Source organism: Trichosurus vulpecula, chromosome 8 (genome assembly GCF_011100635.1).
Source record: "Trichosurus vulpecula isolate mTriVul1 chromosome 8, mTriVul1.pri, whole genome shotgun sequence".
Classification (NCBI taxonomy): domain Eukaryota; kingdom Metazoa; phylum Chordata; class Mammalia; order Diprotodontia; family Phalangeridae; genus Trichosurus; species Trichosurus vulpecula.
The window spans coordinates 254,641,685-254,663,055 of record NC_050580.1 but is presented as its reverse complement, the minus strand read 5'-3'; the positions used below and the strand labels follow the sequence as shown (position 1 = coordinate 254,663,055).

General features: G+C 40.1%; 1 protein-coding gene across 1 annotated transcript in view; it reads left to right on the top strand.

Annotated features, from left to right (window-relative positions):
• The window catches only part of UNC79 (unc-79 homolog, NALCN channel complex subunit), a 291,664-nt gene that overhangs the window by 60,801 nt on the left and 209,492 nt on the right, over window positions 1–21,371 (top strand). The window contains exons 10-13 of the mRNA XM_036735956.1: window positions 4,594–4,622; window positions 9,749–9,987; window positions 10,979–11,150; window positions 20,686–20,916. Coding sequence (XP_036591851.1) covers window positions 4,594–4,622; window positions 9,749–9,987; window positions 10,979–11,150; window positions 20,686–20,916 — 671 coding nt within the window. The remainder of the gene's footprint in view (window positions 1–4,593; window positions 4,623–9,748; window positions 9,988–10,978; window positions 11,151–20,685; window positions 20,917–21,371) is intronic.

Below are 21,371 nucleotides of genomic sequence, written 5' to 3'. Positions count from 1 at the left end.
GGACTCCTAATTTAATCAAGGAAACAAAGGCCAAACTCTTCAAGGGCAGTTGGTTGAATAAGTGCTAAGAGCCCATCTTGATTCCCAATACAATCTGCTGGAACCTAAACCAAAACCAGGGATTCTGCTCTTCTGCCAGTGCTCACAGCCAGCACCTTGCTCCTTTGCTACTGTTCTCACATGCCTGTGTGCTTGTCACTCCTTGCTCACACCCCTTGACTGTGTCTAGTCAACAGACCTGTACCTGGTGTCTAGCAACCGTGGAGGGTCCTTCAATCTTCTCCTGCTGAGCTGTCTGACCCCATGCTGTCCTTGAGGTGAAAGTTTCTGCTGCTGAAGCTGCCACCTGCCCTCAGAACTCGTTGTTTGTTGATTCTACAGAATCAGCCTAGAGGTGTTTGCACTTCATTTGGGCCAGACCTCCTTGGTCCTGGACCTGAAGGTCAGTTTTGCTAAGGTCCTCCCAAGTTGTCTTAGGAGGACAATTGCTTTATCCTGACTTTTAATTATTTTTACTGCTCAAAATTCCCTTTGAGGCAATACTTTCATATGTTTGTGGGAGAATTTCAGAGAGCCCAGTTTTCCCTTTTTATTCCACCATCTTCCCAGAATCCTCTGTTGATTTAAGTTTATTTTTAAAAGAGTTCAGGGAACCATAAGAAGTGAAGATGAGGAGGGAGAGTATTCCGGCATGGTGGACAGACAGTACAAAGGCATGGAGAATAGATTTAGAGTATTATTTGCAAGGAACATGAAGATGGATCATAGAGTATGTGGAGGCAATTAAAGGAAAAGAAGACCAGGGAAATGGGAAGGGGTCAGGTTGTGAAAACCTTTAAATGCCAAGTAGAGGAATTTATATTTGGTCTTGGAAGTAATAGGGAGCCACCAGAGTTAACTGAAAAGAAGAAATGATACAGGCAAATCTATGATCTAGGAAAATCACTTCTGAAACATAGTGCAAGATGGATTGGAGTGAGGAGATTGGTAGGATTCAGGTTGGAAAGGGGTTTACATGATAAATAGAAGAGATTTTATTGAGCTTAAAGACAAGTGGCAGCCGCTAGAGTTTATCGAGAGTAGAATTGTGTGGTTTGTCCTTCATTCTTGAAGAGGTCCATGATCTCAGGAAGATGATGCCATGAGAGTAGATTAATAACATGTTTATATCTACTCTTAACTAAAATATACTTTGGGAGCGGTTTGTAGAATGAATTGGAGTGAGGAGAGACTTGAGGCAGGGAGGCCATTGCGAGGCCCTTGTCTTATAGATGCCAATGCAATACTTAGCTGTGCTATTATTCAACAGTTGATCTACATGACCAATCTGCCTCCTTTTCTGGTCATGTATACTTTTGATTATTACGTCTTTTTATTAGTACCTTGCTATGTACTAGTCATACTTGGTAGTGTGGCATAGCCCACTTATATCTGCCATGTGTCTTTGGGTCACCTGAAATTGTGATTATTCCGTGACTTGGTATTCTCTACAGCATCATGGAAGCAATATTGGTTAAAAATATGGTCTTTGCATTATGCTGCTTCCCAAAAGTGATACAGTTCAATTAATTTCCTTTTACTATTTTACTGTGGGCTCATATCATTTTCTAATTTCAGTGCTTGTTCAAGCTGCTACACATATTGATGGAATAACTCAAGGGACTGCCCTTTAAATGCGTGTCACGATCTTAACAATACACATTTTTCATCTATTTATTTTTTTCCTCTGTGGATTGCTAAATGATCTCCTTTGGAAGGTTGTGGACCTCATTAAGTCTGCCCTAGAGCGTTATGTAGCTTGGTGTAATCAGTGTAGTGTTATTTGCAAACTGGAGCACCTGGAGAAGTTTATCACCTTCAGGGAATCTTTCTTCTATCGGACCTCCCATAGCACATCCACTATGGCAGAAACAATCATCACTGATTACTATATATCTCCCCATTTCATGCCTTACTTGGTATTGATAGTCAAACTGTTGTTGGACAGAATTCTCTGTGGTTGCCTCTATCATGGAATCTTGTATAATTCTAACAAAAACATGGGAAGTACCTGTTTGGAATAGAGCCTTTAAGGTGGTCTTTTACTCTGCCAAACTAAAATTTTTGGGGGACAAGTAACAAACAAACTAACATAATGGCATCTTACATTCTCTAAATTTCTCAATTATATGACTATAAAAATGCAAGTTGCCATAGAACATCTTCTGCAAGTCTTTGTGTTCTCTTCTGAATTCTTCCTCAGAGTAGGAATCAAAATATATCATTCCCACAAAGATTTGATATAAATGAGAAAGTATACAAATGGGTTAGTAGTTGATTTTTTTCCTGTTATATTTTTTAGGGATAAAAATACCACCTCTGATCCTTCCCATTCTTTTGGAATACCTTCTTTGAGGTCTGTGGAAAAGTATTTGGGGCTATTTTATGGATTTGTCTGTTTCATGGATCATCATGGACAACTATCATTTTATTATATCCCCTTATTACTAGTTACTCATTACCCATATTGCTACCAAATGCACTGCTAAGTCTTGAGTACAGCTTTGTGCTTCTTTTCGGAGATTCATTCTGCAAACTATCCTTTTTCCATGCCTGTTAATTGCTCCTTCCCTTAGCTACACAGAGGTTCCAAGAAAAGCCATCTTTAAGTCAGCCCTTTAAATTTCCTTTTTGATTCCTAGTAGTCATCGATGGAGCTAAATGGAGGTACCAGTTAGCACTAGTTTGCTCAGCTAGAAATCGACCCTTCCTTCCTTAAGCAGCCACTAGCAGACACAATCAGCAAATACAGGACCAGAAAAATTTTCCACATGGACAAAGGACTTAGGAAATTTTAGGTGCTGCTAATGCTCTCATTGAGATAGGACACCCAAAATGAAAACACACACACATATACATACACACGTCTTTCCCAGATCTGGTGATGAGTATGTGAAATGAGTTATAGAAACAGAATGGTAGTTGACTTAAGGTGGTAAAAAATAACCTTGGAAAACATTTCCCAGCAACTCCTGCTGCAACCATTGCTACTCCTCCAGTTCTTGCTATTCTATTGAAGGTTAGGTTAGGATGTAGTAGGATAACAGAGTATACTGAAAAACTTTGCTAATGTGTGTAGTGACTAGTCTGGCTTTCACTGGCAAGCCATATGTACACTTTATTTAGGGATAATGATCCTTTACCAATTCCATTATCTAGAAATAATTGCTGTTTTAAAGAGAATATGGTAAAGAAAAATTATTGGTATAGTCAATAAAGAATTCTGTGCAAGGAAATCAGTTAAACTATTTATTTGGCATTGCATAAACAAAATAACCAGTGGATAAATTAACTTTTAGTTTTCTGATAAGTTGTGACATTCCTTCTCTGAAGTCCTCCTCCAAAGCATTTTTCTTATTTATTATTAAATTACCATGGCTTTGCTAATGGGGCCCAACCTATGACAGACCCTACTAAGCAGAAGAGGCTTTGAGTATGGGTATGTCTGTTGTGAGAGTATCAGTCTTGCTAAATTTTGAGGTGCTTATCACCAGAAGGTTGGCCACCAGATAATCAAGCCTTTGGGTCACGTCAAATTATGGAGACTCTTTATTATGACTTGGTAGAATTGGGATCTTTGTGCTTTTTGTAGGTACCAATGATGTGCCCACAGCTGATGAAATGTTAGAATTTTTAGGCTATTGAAGTAGAAGTGGTGTTATTGTGTAGACACAGGTACACAGTCTACAGCTTTACTGTTATACTTTATACTAATCTCACATTATAGTAAGCCAGGGATGTTTTATTGGCATATTCATTAACTAGGACAGTAGTTCTCAAATATGTGATCTGAGGAACCCCAAGATTCTTTCAGAGGATCCACAAAATTAAAACTGGTTTCATAAAAATGTTGAGACATATACATCTTTATATCTCTCTATATAGTTGAGACATAGTAATGCTGAGGCAGTAAATACAGATTATCATATAACCCACATAAACAAAAACTCTTTGGGCAAGTCCTCAATAATTTTTAAGAATCTAAAGGGGCTCTGAGATAAAAAGATTGAGAACTGATGAACTAGGGTAATGCTTTAAAAGAAAAAAAATGAATGAAAAAGCATTTATTAATCTATGCTACTATATGATAAGTACTGTGCTTACACTATTATTGTGAACAGATCTACTTGATCTACTTCATCTAAAACCTCTTCAATGCTTTATAGTCCCTAATGCCTTTAATTAAAAGAGGATAATATTTGTACTACCTATCTCAGAGGGTTATGAATATCATTTGAGATAATATATGCAGAAACAAACACTATATAAAGGTAAGGTGTTATGAAAATGATGAAGCTGATGGTTATGATGCATGCCACTGGCCACTGATGAAAAAGAGCGCTAAGATTGCTTTGTGGCCCATGAAGGGACTACTTAGGCCTAAAGATACAGGCCAAGATGAAGTAGATATCCATATTGCAGACTTATAAGAATATGGATTTCTATGGCCGGTTCCAGAGATAATATTATACTAAGCTTGTTTTCTCCCCTGAATGCCCTTGGTGAGATGGGCTTCCTTTCTCTGTTGATGTTTTGTATACCTTCCCCTTACAGCTGAAATATCTGCTATATGTCAGAAAAAGGTAAGACGAAACCATCTGTGTGGTGAGGCATGACTTTCTGTGTTTGTTTCATGATTTCATTCCATGAACATGTGCCTCATTTCTGTGCCATGGTCTCCAAAATGTTTATGTGATCATAATTTGTGAAGGGGGAAAAAGTGATTTAGCATGCAAGATTGCTTACTTTTCAGATGGCCAGTGTTCTCAGCCTTGATCTTGCTAATCCATCCTGCACAGTGTGCTTGATAATAATAGAGATAATGTGTAATCAATCCAAAATGATGGGATAAGGCATTAGTTTAAAAACAAAACAAAACAAAACAAAACGTTCCACCAAAACATCTGAACAATGACAGAATAAATGTAGAGCCTAAATTTTTTGAAATGGTGCAACTTTCATGCTAAAAAGACTTTACGGTGGTGGTGGGGAGGGGGTATGTACCAAAACATATGTGCACAAAATATACTAATCCTGTTTGTATGCATAGAAGATAGTCATTTATTTGTCAAGCTATGTGATTAACTATGATCTCCTTGCCTCCAGACTCTCTTTTTTTTAGATTGCCTTCAAACATGAGTTTCTCTATGTCTTTTCCATCTTTTTTCTTTATCTAATACTTGTTTGGGTGGAATAAGGGAACAAGAGAGGCAATATGTTGTAGGAGAAAGAATACAAGTCTCTGAGCCAGGAGATCTGTCTCTGATTTTGGTCTTGGCCCCGTCACTAACTAGAGGTGGCAGATTGGAAACAGAGCTCCAAAGGTAACAGGTAGTATAACGTGTAGTATGCCTATACCCTTATAAACCCAGAGTGAGAAAGAGAAAACAAAGATTCTAGGCATAAAGGAAATTGGAAGGAAGAAGGTGGTCCTGAAAGTCAGAGGTGGAAAACATACATATTTGGGAAAAAGAAGGGATTCAAAAGTCGAAGGAACACCTTAGATTTGAGAGAAGTAATTCTGGGCAAAAGGAGACACCATTTACTAAAAAAAGGAAAAAGATAGATGTTTCTATCAGACTATTAAGAGAGACAAAGACTTTGGGAAATAGCTCCAAGTCTATCCCTAATTATATCACTTCCATGGTTTGAAAGCCTGACTCTGGAATGGAAAATACAAGAATAGAAAGCTGAACATCTTGGGTGATGATCAGAGTTTAATTCAAACCTTTGCTTTAACACGATTGTTTCCTGTAAGCAATATAGTGCCTCTTCTTGACCCTGGGCAATAAATGGCTTCTTATCCTTCCTTTCCCTTTCAACAGTGCTCTTTCAGCTCCCTCCCATAAGTACCTTTATGTACTTCTGCAATATTTCACACATACAGCTCCCTTTAGCCCTCAGTTCCTGCCAGGACTCAAAAGCAGTTTGTTAAATTAATCCTAAATAAGGACCTAAAATGTGTTCCTTACCAGGGGCATTTACATTTGAATAGGATAGACTTTTGGAGTGAATTTATCCATATTTAGAGAATTTCAGGCTCCAGCTGGTGGGGAAGGTGATGGGGGTGTAAATGGAGACCCTCAAGTCACCACCGGTAGATAGGGAAGTGGTTTTCACACCTACTACTAAAGCCAGACCTAACAATATTTCTTGAAACTGTGGAATATCTCTTAGTCAATAGCCCATTTTCATACCCTTATCTCTGGAATATATTACCTCCCTTTCACTTGAGGTTTGTAACCAGCTCTCCTTTGGAGGAGTCTTCTTATCCCTATTTTGTGATATTGCCTTTGGGGTGTTCCTGTGGTTCTTACTGCCACGCTATTCAGGGCCTCCCACAGAGAACTGAAGGGAATGGAAACGGTTTGCTTGGAGCAGCCAGTCAGTTAAGGCTGCCCGTAGTGAGACAGAACTTTTGGAAGTGTCTGTCCTTGGATGCTGCTTCGAGATAAGGGTGCAATGAAAATCTCCTGTTTTGAAGTTCAACAAAGATATTTTTCTGGTTGTTTTCTGGTTGACATACACCCTGCCATGATGCAGACTGGTCCCTGCGTGTTTTAGTAGGCGATCTTTCTAAAGCGGTCAGGGCAAAAAATCCATCACTCTGGGGTGATGAGTCTCCAGGAGCCAGGTTGAGCTTTGGAGAGCAGACGCACAGTCCTGGTTCTTACGTGCCAGCATTTGCCTTGAAAGAAAACTTACTGGAACGGATAATAAATATCCATTTACATATTAACACACACGAAAGGCAATGTAAGTGGATACAGAGTTGAAATGCTCAGCCCCGTAACACGCCCTGGCTTTGTATCCCTGAACCATTCATTTAAACTCTCTTGGCAACTCTTTAAGACTGTTCTTTGCACATCACGTGCTGACCTCCGAAAAGGGGGGGGTAGTTCCCTCATCAGTATTTCCCTACGCAGTAAAATCACATGACTGGTAAAAAAAAAAGGTATATGCTTATACACTTATCTGAACATAGTCAACACAAGTTGAATTTTGGAATATATGTTTATATGAATATAAAATACAGCAATATAAAAGACATATAATATGTAAATAAAATGTATGTATCTGTGTCACACACACACACACACGCATATATACACACATTTAAAATTAATTTTTGACCACATGTGTAAGTGAGGGAAGCTGGCCAATGGGAAGTCCACCTTTGGAGCATGCGCAGTTTCGCACCTTTGCCTCACGAGGGGCAGGGTCACGAAGGCCGAGCGTCAGAGCTGCGCTGGCCAGTCACGGTGCTTGGCCCTGCGGGGTTCGCTCTTCCACTACGCCAAGGTAGTCGCTCTCCTCGGTATCCCTACCGCCTCCGAGAGCAAACCAAAATACACACCGTGGGGACGTGTGCTCCTTGCTTTATGGTGGCCCCGGGTGACCGTGGAGGGGTCGCTGCTGGGAGTCTCTCGCACCCTCACGTTCGATGCCTTGCAGAGCATTTGCGCGTGCGCGGGCGAGAGAGCGCGTGCGTGCGTGCGTGCGTGCGTGTGTGTGTGTGGCGCCCCCTCCCCCAGCCCGCGGCGGGCGCACCCCAAGGGTGGGCCCCCCACGGCCACAGGTTAAGCCGAGGTGAGGCACACGACGCCAGCCTTGCCCCAAGTCCTCCAGCGCTGAGGAGGTCACCCAGGGCCCTCGGGTCACACAGGCTTCCGGTAGAGGCCTGGCCCGGTGACCCGGAGACCTTTGTCACCAGAAGGCCGTCCACCGGGGGAGAAACGTTTGGTTTTGTTTTTGGCCCCCAGAGCTCGTGGGTGGTGGAAGAATTGGGATCCGTATCCGGGGGTAGGGGAGGCGACGCCCCAACCCTGATGAAATTACTTTATACCAGGCCCCGAGGGTGCAAAGACAGGACAAAGGTCGTGTCCTCGAAGAGACCATACGGGCGTGTGTAAATATATAAACCCCAAATCGATACGAGCCGATTCTGCGCGGAGGCGCTAACCGCTGGGGGAGGGGCAGGAAAGGAAGGCCTCAGCTAGAAAACGTTGCTCCATTTCCTAATAAAATCGGGGGTGAGACGAGGATGCCCGTGATCACCGTTGTCATTCAGTATTGTGCCAGCAATGTTAGCTTTAGCGTTAAGAGAAGGAAAAGAAATGGAAGGGATTAGACTAGACCGGGAGGGAACAAAGCTATCTCTTAGCAAACTGGCAGGATGTAAAACAAACTCGCACCAATCATCAGCCTTTCAGTGTATTACTAATAAAGCCCAGCGGCAAGAGACAGGAAGAGAAATTCCATTTAAAATAACGATAGACAATATAAAATACTTGGGAATCTGCCTTCCAAGGCAAAGCCAGCAACTATATGAACACAATTACCAAAGGGTTTTAATAGAGTCAGATCTAAATCATTGGGAAAATACCAGTTGCTCAGGGGTAGGCTGAGCTAATATAATCAAAATGGTAATTCTACCCGAAATATTGCTTGGCCTGTACGAGTGTCAAAGGAGGGTAAGTGGAGATGAGCATTCTAGGCTTGGGGGACAGCTGGGACAGCTTGCGCAAAGGCACAGATACAGAGTATCATGTTTGAGGAAGAGTAAGAAGCCCAGTGTCATGAAGGAACATAAAGTGTCGTAAGGAGCGTGTGTCCTAAGACTGGAAGGTATGTTGAAGCCGTTTGTGAAAGGCTTTAACTTCCAAATAAAGAATTTTATTTTTGATGCTAGAGGTAATAAATAGAGAGCTACTGGAGTTATTGGTAAGAGCCAGCACTGGGCTTTAGGAAAATCACTTTGGCGGCTGTGTAGACCATGGTTTGGAGTGGGGAAAGAGGAGGCAGGAAGACCCATTAAGAAGTTACTGCAGAAGTTCTGTGCTGGAGGGGAGCATGATTTGTACTAGAGTGGTGACTGTGTGAGTGGGAGAGAAGGGGACTTAGGCCAAAGACGTAGGAGAAGTAGAAATAGCAAGATCTGGCTATTTCGATGAATTTTAATCAGGAGTCAGGAAATAATACTGATGTTTCAAAGCTGGGTGCTTGGAAGAATGGTGGAGTCCTCAACAGAAATAGGGAAGTTCAGAAAAAGGGAGGGTTTTGGGGAAAAGATATTCATGCCTCTTTGTGCCTCCTCTTTCCCCACTCCAAACCATGGTCTACACAGCTGCCAAAGTGATTTTCCTAAAGCCCAGTGCTGGCTCTTACCAGTAAACTCTGGTAGCTCCCTATTTATTACCTCTAGCATCGAAAATAAAATTCTTTGTTTGGAAGTTAAAGCCTTTCACAAATGGCTTCAACATACCTTCCAGTCTTACAACACATGCTCCTTATGAATTATGCTCCTTATGACACTTTATGCTCCTTCATGACATATTCTATGTGGAGTCAAACTGGGCTTCTTACTCTTCCTCATACATGACACTCTGTATCATTGAGGTATGCTTAAAGAGGGCTTTGAAGCACAGTTGATATTTAATGGTTTTACTTTCTTTAGTTTTTTTTAGATATTTAAAGTTTTAAAACATTTCTCTTTTGCCTTTTTGATTCTAATAGACCAGTAGAAAACATTTTGTATCACATTATCATTACTGAAACCTAACTGGTTCCAGAGAGCCTTGCTTTCAAATGCTAATTTCCATTTTCAAGAATTCTTATACATTTGCCTGGCCCATTAAGTTCCCATTGGTAACAATTTTTAACTAAATTTGCATTGGTCATTTACTTTTTAAAATTTCTTTACTTTCAGAACTGCAGTTCTCACGTGAGGAGGGCTGTTGTCACCTGCTTCTCAGCAGGTTGCTGTGGTCGCCATGGAAACAGGCCTGTCCGGTACTGTAAAAGGTGCCATTCAAACCACCATAGCAATGAAGTTGGATCAACAGGAGCCACAGCAGAGACCCACCTGTATCAGACATCACCTCCTCCCATCAACACACGGGAATGTGGGGCTGAGGAACTTGTGTGTGCGGTGGAGGCTGTGATAAGGTAAAGTGACAGCTAGCAGAGTTGCTGGTCTTCACCTTGGGTTACCTCTTAAATATACACATAAAGATGTGTAGACACTGACGCACCAGCTTTTTGCAGTGCTTGTATCTGATGAGATGCATGTCTGTTTTCAGCCTTCTGACTATATTTCCTTTGAAGTAAAAAAAAAGCACCTCTTAAATAAAAAAAATACTTTATTAATTTTTTCCACTACATGTATCAGAAAATTTGTGGCTCCTCTTTCACACCTTTTAGGGGTGTACTGTATTCTAATTCTGAATCAGCTTTTTAAAAAAAAACCTCCTGCCTCCCCCAGTAGTCTTATATGTGTTTACAACATTCATACACTGAAAGACAGGGGAAGGAGGCCTTGAGATCCTATGGAAAGATTTTGTAACAGAACTGGATTTTTCTTTAGCTTCCATCACTCCAATGGTTGTCCTATGTGTTTTGAGGGGAGTCATTTCTCTGTGTCTTAGTTTTTCCATTTATAAAATGCAAGTATTATACAACACAATTGAGTTCCTTACTACTGAAAGTGTTAAAGGTGAGGCTAAATGACCACTTGTTTAGGATCTTGTAGAGAGGATTCATGCTTTACAGTATCATAGATTTATAGTTTGAAGGGATCCTATAAGTGATCAAGTCCATTCTCCGTGAAAAGCCACAGGATCACAGGTTCATAGATACAGGGCTGGAAGGGATGACATACTATTTAGTTAAATCCCCATCTTTTTACATATAAGGAAACTAGCATCTCCTTGGGATGTTAAGTGATTGCCCAAGGTCCCACAAGTATTATGTGGCGGAGCCAGGATTTGTACCCATATCCTCTGGCTCTAAATCCATTGCTTTTTCTATTGTACTACACTAATCTCTGAGGTTTAAACCAATATTTAGGTTTCATGGCCATCCCTGCGTAAGTCATTATTTACCATTTGTTTCCAGATTATCTGATATGAAACTTCCCCCCTTTTTTTTCTTTTTGCAGCTTGCTGAAGGAAGCTGAGTTTCATGCTGAGCAGAGGGAATATGAACTAAACCGTCGAAGACAAATGGGGCTTTCCTCTTCTCACCACTCCTTGGATAACACTGACTTTGACAACAAAGATGATGACAAACATGACCAACGACTGCTCAGCCAATTTGGAATATGGTTCTTAGTAAGGACATATATCTATATCTATATCTATATCTCTAAGTGTGTACATTTAAAAGCAACAACCACTGTCTTCCAATGTATTTCTAATTATGAGATTCCACAGATTTTGTTCTTGTACGTTTCTGCTTTTTCAGTGTTGGCTGGGTAATGTAGTAAAATGGAGAGGAAGCAATAAGCATAAGATACAATTCTGTATGGTGGTTGTAATGTACCTCTTGGCACACAACCAAATGTTGATATTCGCAGGATATAATGTTTTACTTCTGGTTTTAGTACAGTACAGGCAGTGGCCCAGGACCTGACACTCTTCTACATGCAAATATTCTTGATAGTTCAGGCCCTAGGGAGCTTTTGGTAGATTTGTGGTTATTTCGATGGCTGTTTCTACACATGGCCCAACATATGGATTCCAGGACAATTGACTTATCCCATTTGGCCTTGTTAAGGAATGATCAGACAGCAGTGTGGTTGATTGAGCTACAGCAGTTCTAAACAGCCTGAGTGGCCCCGGGGAACTAAACTCACCATTTCTGTTGAGATGTGTGTGATAGTCAGGTTTCAAAGCCTGGGATCAGGGGTGATCAGGTCTCACAGCACAATACAGACACAGCCTGGATGGTCATGACAACTGTCTAGTAATATGAGATTAGAAAGGCATTATGGTACAGCAGGAAAAATAAGATGCTATATCAGAAGCCCTGGGGTCAACTCCTAGCCCAGGCACTTAGTAGGGGGAGTCACTTCAACCATGTGAGCATCACTTTCCTCATCTGTTACTTACTGGGTATCTAGGTGGTGTAGTGGATAGAGTTCCAGGCCTGGACTTGGGAAGACTTGAGTTCAAATCCAGCTGCAGAGACCTCCTATCTGTGTGACCCTGGGCCAGTTACTTAACCCTGTTTCCCTCAGTTCCTCATCTGTGAAACGAGCTGGAGAAGGAAATGGCAAATCACTCCAGTATCTTTGCCAGAAAAATCCCAAAATGGGGTCAGGAAGAGTTGGACATGACTGAAGAACAACTTAAAGCACATATACACAATATTTGCTACTTCACAGGGTTGTTATGAGAAGCGCTAGAGATATTTGGACCGTTATTGCTGCCTTAGTCCAAGGTTCCTTAAATAGAGCCTCTAAACAGTCTTGGTTTTGGGGGTGGAGCGAGGAATAGCCCTGATCCCCAGAATTCCTGGCCTTATAAACATCCCTCTTATATCAGCCCATCTACAACTATGTTTTAAATAACCAAGCCTTGTTGAGATATTTCATTGCCTGAACCTAAATGCTTCTCTTTTTTGTAATGATCAGGAATAAAAAAGGGACTGTGGACATCTCTTACCCAGGTGGAAATAGAAGACAGGGGGCCTAACCCCTTTCAAGGCAGTGAGGCACTGCCCCTCTTTTTTCATGGGAGTAGAAGTGAAGTAATACAGGGGACCAAAGAGGAAGGCTAGCTACTAAGGACCATTAAATCAAGAACCACCTAAATATCTAAGACTTAGAAGAAATGGCATCCTGTTGTGGATGTGGCATAGCTGTCCATGAGCAGAGATCTCTACACTGAGCTGATTTTTTTCTGTTTAGTAGTGTTTTCACATCATTCATATTCCTTTAAAGTTGTTTACCAAATTGAAATTTAAAACTTGATTTCGTTATTATATCCCTTGTATGGGAACAGCAGCCAACATATACTGATGTAATTAGAATGTTCGTTGAAGTTGGGGGTAATATTTTCCTGTGGAAAAAATGGGGTCCAAATGGATTAAAACGCAGTAGTATAAACAAAGGGCTAACCAGAAAACATGACCTTAGTTGTGGGGTACTGTAGATGTGAGAGCCTTGTCCAGTGACCAATGAGTGGATAGTCTACTGGAGAAACTTATTCATATCAGCCATGACATTTTCTTTATAAATGAAACCCTAAGCCAAAAAGAAGTAGCAGCCAAGCGGAAGGAGGGATTCTCCTCGGAGAAGCAGTTAAGAAGTTGGCAGAGTTGGTTTTATTGTGCATCCAATGGCAAGAATAAACATTATTTCATGGGATAGTCAGTTATCTCATAGTGCAGTAATTATGTTAAGCATTTGCAAAAAGACCACCCTGAATAAAATTGAGCCTTATATTCCAATAGTAGTTGCAAAGCATGAGAAGGTAGAGAAAATCTATGAAGAGCTCAATAAGAACTTCCAAATGAAATCAATGTGTATGTTACTGTTAGTAACTTCAGTGTAGTGGCAGATAACAAGGTAAATATTATGGAATAACAGTGAAAAATATCTTGAAAAACATGGTTTGTGAGAAAGAAAGACTGGCCAAATGCTGATAAAATATGCTGAAACCTCATACCTAGATGTCATGAATAGTTCAAGAAATTCATAAAAAAGAGAATTGGGAAGTTCTGGACATGGTTAGTACTGAATAACATCACCTGAAATGAAATTGATTATAGTCTAACAGTTAGGAAATGATTGGTTACTAATATGGGACTAATCTCCAAATTGCTGTCTGTGTTGAGTCAGATTACCATCTTATTATTAATTATTACCATTAATAATAGCCCCTCCATTTTTGTAGTGCTTTAAAATCTACAAACCTTTTTTATATAAATTATCTCATTTGATCCTTATAACAACCTTGTTTGGGCAAAGATAAAAATAAAGATCAAATTGCAAACACAGAATTTCAGAGTTGGAAGGGAAAGTCTCTAGGTAGAGTAACTCCTACTTGACCTATTTTATTAAGCTGTTAACACCAAAAAAGGGTAATGGATAAAAGAATAAACATCAACATGGAAGATCACCGTTTTCTAAGGAAATTTTATTAATATAAATCAGTTACCAAAATGAATAAAGTAAAAGGAAACATATGAATGAATTCATGTTAGCCAACAGAAGCACTGGTTTGGAATATGAACTTGTTTGTAAAATCTTACAAGGGGGCTAGTGTGAGATTATGAGCAACCCTCATAAAACAGTGAGAAGCAGGGAAAAATAAGTTCACAGAAATAGGAAACTAGAAGAACGGATAAAAAGTGGAAAAAAATCTATAAAGATTTCCATGATGGACCTTTTATCCATTACGGAGATACCGCGTCTGGACTCTTAACATCACAGCTCCCCAGAATAAGCAAGAGGAGGAATGGCTGCGTGTCTCAGTGGGTAGGGTCCTGTACCTAGAGTTCAAATCCAGCTTCTTCTGACACCTACGAGCTCTGTGACTTGGAGGAAGTCATTTACCTTCTGTCTACCTGAATTTCCTCATTTGTAAATTAGAGATAATGATAATACCCGCCTCTGAGGGTTGTTGTGGGGATCAAATGAAATAATATTTGTAAAATGCAAACTACTGTATATAGAAGTTGTCTCTGAGGACACAGATATCACTTCTTAGTAAAGAGAGAGGAAGATACCAAACTCTTGGGGAGAGGGGGGAGGAAATCACAGGTTGTTTTTTTTTAATGTGTACGCTGTTTTTAATTAGTATAGGAAGCTTCTGATGAGGAAACTCACTTTACTAAGGCAGGTCAACACCTACTCTGTAACTTACACTTTTAGACTGTTGCCTAGGTCATTGTGAAGTTAAGTAACATTTCAAGGGTACCATAGCTAATATCTGTCATAGGTGGGACTTGAACCCACGTCTTCCTTCTCTCTATCTGGTATACCACACTTCCTCTTCAAGCATTCATAGTACTGAAAAAAACAAAATATCAGTAATTAAGACCTATAGGCCTACTTAACTTCCTCTACAAAACTCTTTTAAGATAGAATACTTGATGAAGATGAGATGGGAGCAGGAAGGCTTTCATAAACAATATTTTACAGAATGTCACATCTTTATAGTTACTCAATTTACTGAAAGGAATAGAGAATCCAAGAGTCCACTCTGTTTATTTTTTGTGGACTACGAATTATGCCTTTCATTTGGTTGGGCAAAATGCTAACTTGAAGACTTCTCCAAGAAGATTCGTCCTCTCTATATGTTAAAATCATTCAAAAATCCTTGACTTATGGAACAAGAGAGCAAACTCTGCTTGACGATCCCATAATAGGAATATCAAGTGAGGCCTGAGAGATAGAGGCATGCTTTCCAAAGAGGCCATCTAGTCAAACCACCTTATTTAAAGATGAGGCAACTGTGACCTAGAAAGGTCCAGTGATTTGCCGAAGGTCAGCCAAGTAGTGACACACCACGAGATTTGAATGGAGATCCTTGTTGCAGTGCTCCTTTCACTGGACCACAATGCCTCTTTAAGACCTATGTGCTGTTTACATCAAATATTGTTTCTTAAGAGCTTAGCACAGCTCTTCATAAAAGAAAAAAAAAGTGGATGAAAAATGTCTGTTGTTCAAACTATGTTATACATTTGGAGGATCAGCTCAGAGAGCTGGACCATCTTTTTATTTATTTTTGCCCTTGAAGAAAAGTTTTATTGAACTTTTTGGTTTTTTAAAGCCATTTCCCAGTATAAACTCCAACCTCCTCCTTCATTGAACTATTCTTTTTTTACATTCTAATTGTTTTCAATATTAATTTTCCACAAGATTTTGAGTTACAAATTTTCTCCCCATTTCTACCCTCCCCCCCCAAGATGGCATATATTATGATTGCACCTTTCCCTGGTCTGCCCTCCCTCCTGCCACCCCACTCCCCACCTCTTATCCCCTTTCCCCTTACTTTCTTGTAGGGCAAGATAGATTTCTATACCCCCTTGCTTGTATATCTTATTTCCCAGTTGCATGTATTTTTTATGGAGGGGGGGAAGGCAGGGCATTTGGGGTTAAGTGACTTGCCCAGGGTCACACAGCTAATAAGTATGTTAAGCGTCTGAGGCCGAATTTGAACTCAGGTCCTCCTGACTCCAGGGCTGGTGCTCTACTCAATGCGCCACCTAGCTGCCCCAGTAGCTGGTCCATCTTGATATGTATTTTGGACAAACACAGTAAAGGGGCATTGAGCAAATGCCTAGAACTGAAGAGGAAACAAATGAGCCGAATGGCATTTTGGAATTTGCACTGTTTTAGAAAAACCAAAACTCAGGTTTCACCCTGAAGTACAAAAGTCCTTCTTTTCTAACATCACCATTCTTCTAGTATTATTGTATATCTGTGAAACATAGAATGCCATGGTCTCCAAAGACTTAAAGGTATGGGTCACCCAGAGAGCGCTGGAGAAACACAGAACACATGAATAGGCTATAATATATTAACAATTAAGAATTACATAAGGGAAATAGGTATAAATTATATAATCAGAGATGTGTATGACAGGAAAAAGATATGGGTTGCCCATGTAGCAAAAGCTTATTAGTGTCTGTGCAATATCAGAGGACCTAGAGATAGGTCTCTAGCAGTTTAATTGGACCTCCTTTGGAGGATTTATAGGGAAACTTGGTCAAAAGTCATGTAGGATGAAAATGCATTGATGGGTTTTGCTATGCACTTTTGGACAGAATATACATGTTGATGAGACCACAGGTCCATCAAAGTATGGAAGTATGGAAATATCAGTAATCCTTATATTGTTACATAGCAATGAATCTTGAACCACCGTAACCTTGAAAGAAGCAAAATTATCTGTGTAACTCGTGTGTGCCTATTTTATGCCTTACTTGATATTACCAAACGGGTTCATTGATCAAAGTTTTTTTTTGTTGTCTTTCAATGAATCTATTGCGATTTTATTGTGTTCATGGGAGACATCTAGATAGGGGAGGGTCTCTAAATCAGGCCTTTATACTAAATCGAATGCTTTTATAGACTAATAAACAATAAGCACAGTGGGAACTTGCATTCTCTGGACATTTCAGTCAGTTGTGTGACTTTAGAACGGTTTGCTGTAGAATGATGTCTTTGAAAGCCTACCATTTCCTTTCTTAACTGTTCATCAAGAATACTCATAATGTTTGTTTAAGTTATTCTCGTAAAGCTTTGAAATGGCAAAGTAAGTGCATAGAGGTTGTTGACATTTTCTTGAATCTCTTAATGGTAGTAATAAAGTGTTTAAATTTTATTATTAAGTAATATGTAAGCAAGGAGAGTTATACTTACCAAAGATTTTGCCATGGCTGTGAAGGCCGTGCATTACAGAATTCAAATGGGAGAGGGATTCTTTAGAAATGGTAAGATTTCCCCAAGATGTCCCCAAGAATCAACCAAGATGCTGCTGATTTAGGATGACATTCTGATTACTTGAAGCCGTAGAACATTGCAGAGTTTCCTCAGTGAGATTCAGGATCACTCAGAGGAGTTCTAACGTACAAAACTGGAAAAAGCAAGAGATACATATCTTTCCACATTGGGAATTGCCAGACTTCTCAAGTCAGTGAACAGAGGATTCTAATTAGAGTCAAAGGGTCAGAGGTCAGGGCATCATAATCTGCGCAGTTTGGGTGAGTGATTCTGACTAGGCTGTAGAACAAGGGGTCTTAACCTTCTTTGTGTTATAGCTCCTTTTGGCAGTCTGATAAAGACTGCGGACCCCTTCTTCAAATAATGTTTTTAAATGCATAAACCAAAGGAAATCAATCATATTAAAATACTAAAAATGATCAAAATCAAAATATTTTAAAAAAGAAAATAAGTTTGTGGACACCAGATTAAGAATTCTTGCGTAGAGATAGGTACGTATAGATGGTTATAGATGCCAACTATAACAGAGCCCTGGAGGCTCGTTGTGTATGTAGTTCTTATTGCTTTTGCTCCTGAATGAGAGTCATAAGATCTAGCTGGACTTAGGTCATATAAAAGTTCCAGTGGCCATGACCCAGTGGATGGTGAATGTACAGTCTTGAGGGCAAAGATATGGCCATCTTTATATTGGCATCTGTCCATATCGGGTCCCGTGCCGTTTACTAGGCTTTTATTGAATTGAATTGGACCAAGGAAGTAGAACAGTCGGGAGTCAGATGGAGGTTGTGTGACTTTGGGCGAGTCATTCAATCTCTTCGAGTCACTTTCCTAATTTATAACAGGATTATAATACTTATTTACCCTATCTTCTAGGGCTGTAATTTGCAAACTGAAAAATTAAAAAAATGAGTTCTTATTTTATGTAGCTACTTTAGTCAGGGTCAGGCATTCAGGCATTGACGAACTGCTTCCAAGACCTTAGCATCATAGCATCATGTGGACGGACGCCCTGCTTTTGTAGATGAGGACATTTAGGAGACGAAGTGACTTAACTGATAAGGAGCTCTGACTCAAAATACAGTAATCGTTTTGTATCTTGAAGTTAAACCAAGTGAAAAGTGACCGGAGAATCTGATTCTGAGACAGGCCTAAGGAAAGCCAATTCACTGATTCAGGCGTGGAGTTAGAATGCAACAAGGCACTCGTAGACTGTGAAATGCAATAAAGACAGCTGTACTGATTATTTAGAGAAAATGTCCACCCCTCTTTGTTTCCATATTCTCTGTGGCAGTTGGCTATGTTAAATCAGAAAGATATGCTTACCGGCAGATAACGATTCCCCTAAAACCTTTGGCACTGTATTCCCCATAGTTTGGGCCTTTCATGCCTCTAACAGCAACAGACACGAATCAGTGATGATCTCAAGGACAGAGAGTAACCTCTATGTCTCCTTAAAGGGAAATCAGCCTATCCTATATGTAAAACACTGGCACTGGTTGAACTACCAAGCTGTTTAGAGATGCTCCAAATTTCATCGGCATAGGTACTATGCTGGGTTACCTTCCCATCTGTGGAGAATACTGTCAAGTTTAAAATGATGATCTTTAATGATATGTTCTCTGGGCATAGGTGAGCTTGTGGGAGATGTGGTGTGCTGAGGTTTGGCAAATACTGCCATCATGATTTTTTGAAGCATCTACCTTCATTGTGAAGTGTCACTGCAGGGTTGAGTGGGACCAAGTTGGAAGGAAAAAGAAAAGCATTTTTCTAGACCATCAAAGGCCTGATGGACCTTAGGTGACTATTAGAAGGTGTGGCTTTTCTGAAGAAGGCTGATTAGCGATGCAGTGAGGGTGGAAAAGTGTGGCAGGAACCAATCAATGACAATATCTATCCTTAGGCCGTTAGGAGGTTTGCTAGCCGAGAATAGCGTTGACTTTGTGGGAATATCCTTTGGATGCCCTGAAGAGAGAAAATCTTGTTGGTAAACATATAGTCTGTCTGCTCTTCCCACCCCCCACCCAGTTCTCTCCCACCCTCCATCCTCACTCCCTTAAATATATTTAAAAGGAAAAGAATTTGGGTATGCAATGAAACATCACAGCAATTATGGGTTGCTTTAAGGTTTTATACAAACTATATCTACAGGATGTCCCTAAAGTCTGGACACATAGGAAATGTGGAGTTGTTGCATCGAGTTCACATAAATCTTGCAAAGCGCATCAACCTTTGCATCACAAATGAAGGAAATCATATTGAAGATGTTATTTGTTAATATACCAATTAAATAAAATGTTGTTGAAAATTTCATTCATTTTATTTCCTGAAAATATGCATTTTTGCCTATGTGTCCAGACTTTTGGAACACCCTATACAGAAAAAGTGCCATATTCAAACCAATATGGCATATGTCCCAATAATTTGATTTCCATGAAGTTGAAGGTAGGCTTTTACAGTTTGGTATATACCTTGTACTGTTGGAAGTGGGCCAGGACTATCTACACAAGTGCAGCCTGATAGACTGGATTTGGAGAATGGACATAGTGCCTTGAAGGAAGATAATTACACACCAAAACAGCAAGTCTTAGAAGCAATGACTGGGGGCATTTCTAGAAGGGTTAGTAAGTTAGTCAACAAGCTATCATTAAAAGTGATTACTCTATTCCAAGGACTGTGCTATTCTGTCAGGTGCTCTTTTTAAATGAATAATCTAGGAAAATTAGGACTTTAAGGAAAAGCCCTGTTATACAAGTGGACAATCTGACCAGGCTTTAAAGCAGGGGTTCTTAACCTGGAGTCCACGAATCCCCAAGGGGTCCGCAGATAAATTTCAGGGTATTCATGAACTTGGATAGGGAAATATTTTGATAACTGTATTTCAGTAGTTGATTTATAATCCTATGTATTTTATTTTATGCATTTAAAAATATTCTGAGAGCTATGGTCTTCACTAGCTTGCCAAAGAAGTTTATGACACAAAAAAGGTTAAAACCCCTACTTTATAATGACCTAGCCACCCCAGGAGGTCTGGGTGGGATGTGGGAAGTCTTTGGGAAGAACTTGTGGCTGGGGGCCTCTATCAGGGTTAGAAGGAGTACGACCTTTCTCAAAGTCCTTGGGGTGAGGGTGGGAATTAGTGAAGGAGCGTTGGTTGGGGCTCTGACAATCTCTTTGTATAATACAGAATAATTTTTTTAATGACAAATCAAACTTAGTATTTTGTTAACCTTAAAGCACTATATAAGCACAAATTATTATTATTATTATTATTATTAGTCCCGTGGAACTGTCTACTCTAAATGGATCATCAGAGATATCTGTTCCCCCCCACCCATGCTGAATTAAATGTAATAATGAGTATGTGTTGATTAATTGTATCTGACTTTGGGTTCATGTTTGATGTTTTGCAGGTGAGTCTTTGTACCCCTAGTGAGAATACGCCCACTGAAAGCTTAGCCAGGCTGGTTAGCATGGTCTTTCAGTGGTTCCACTCCACGGCTTACATGATGGATGATGAAGTTGGAAGCTTAGTGGAGAAGCTGAAACCTCAGTTTGTCACCAAGTGGTTGAAGACCGTGTGTGACGTTCGCTTTGATGTCATGGTCATGTGCCTGCTTCCCAAACCGATGGAATTTGCCAGGGTAAGAAGAGAGGCCCATAACTGGCACTGGGAGTGAGACGAGGCTATGGTTAAAGACAAGAACCCAAACCAAAGCATTAGCGTTTTCATCGTTTCCACGGATGGACCTCTCGTTGATTGTGTTATGCCAGGGAAGAATAATAAAAATAATTGCAGTTAATATTTATGTAATGCTTAAAGGTCTACAAAGCACTTTATAGTGTAGTATTTCATCTCAGCTTCACATTGGTTTTGTGAGGTTGACACGATAGGTATTTTTAACCTCATTTTACAAATGAGGAACCAGAGACTCAGAGTACTTAAGTGACTTCCTCATGCCACGCAGGTATTAAATGTAGGAAGTGGAATTTGAACCCGTGTCTTTCTGACTGCCCAGCTATTCTGTCCTTGAGTTTGGTAATGATATTTGCAGTGGTGTGCACTGATTTTACTTCAAAACATATTTTTGTGGGAGAG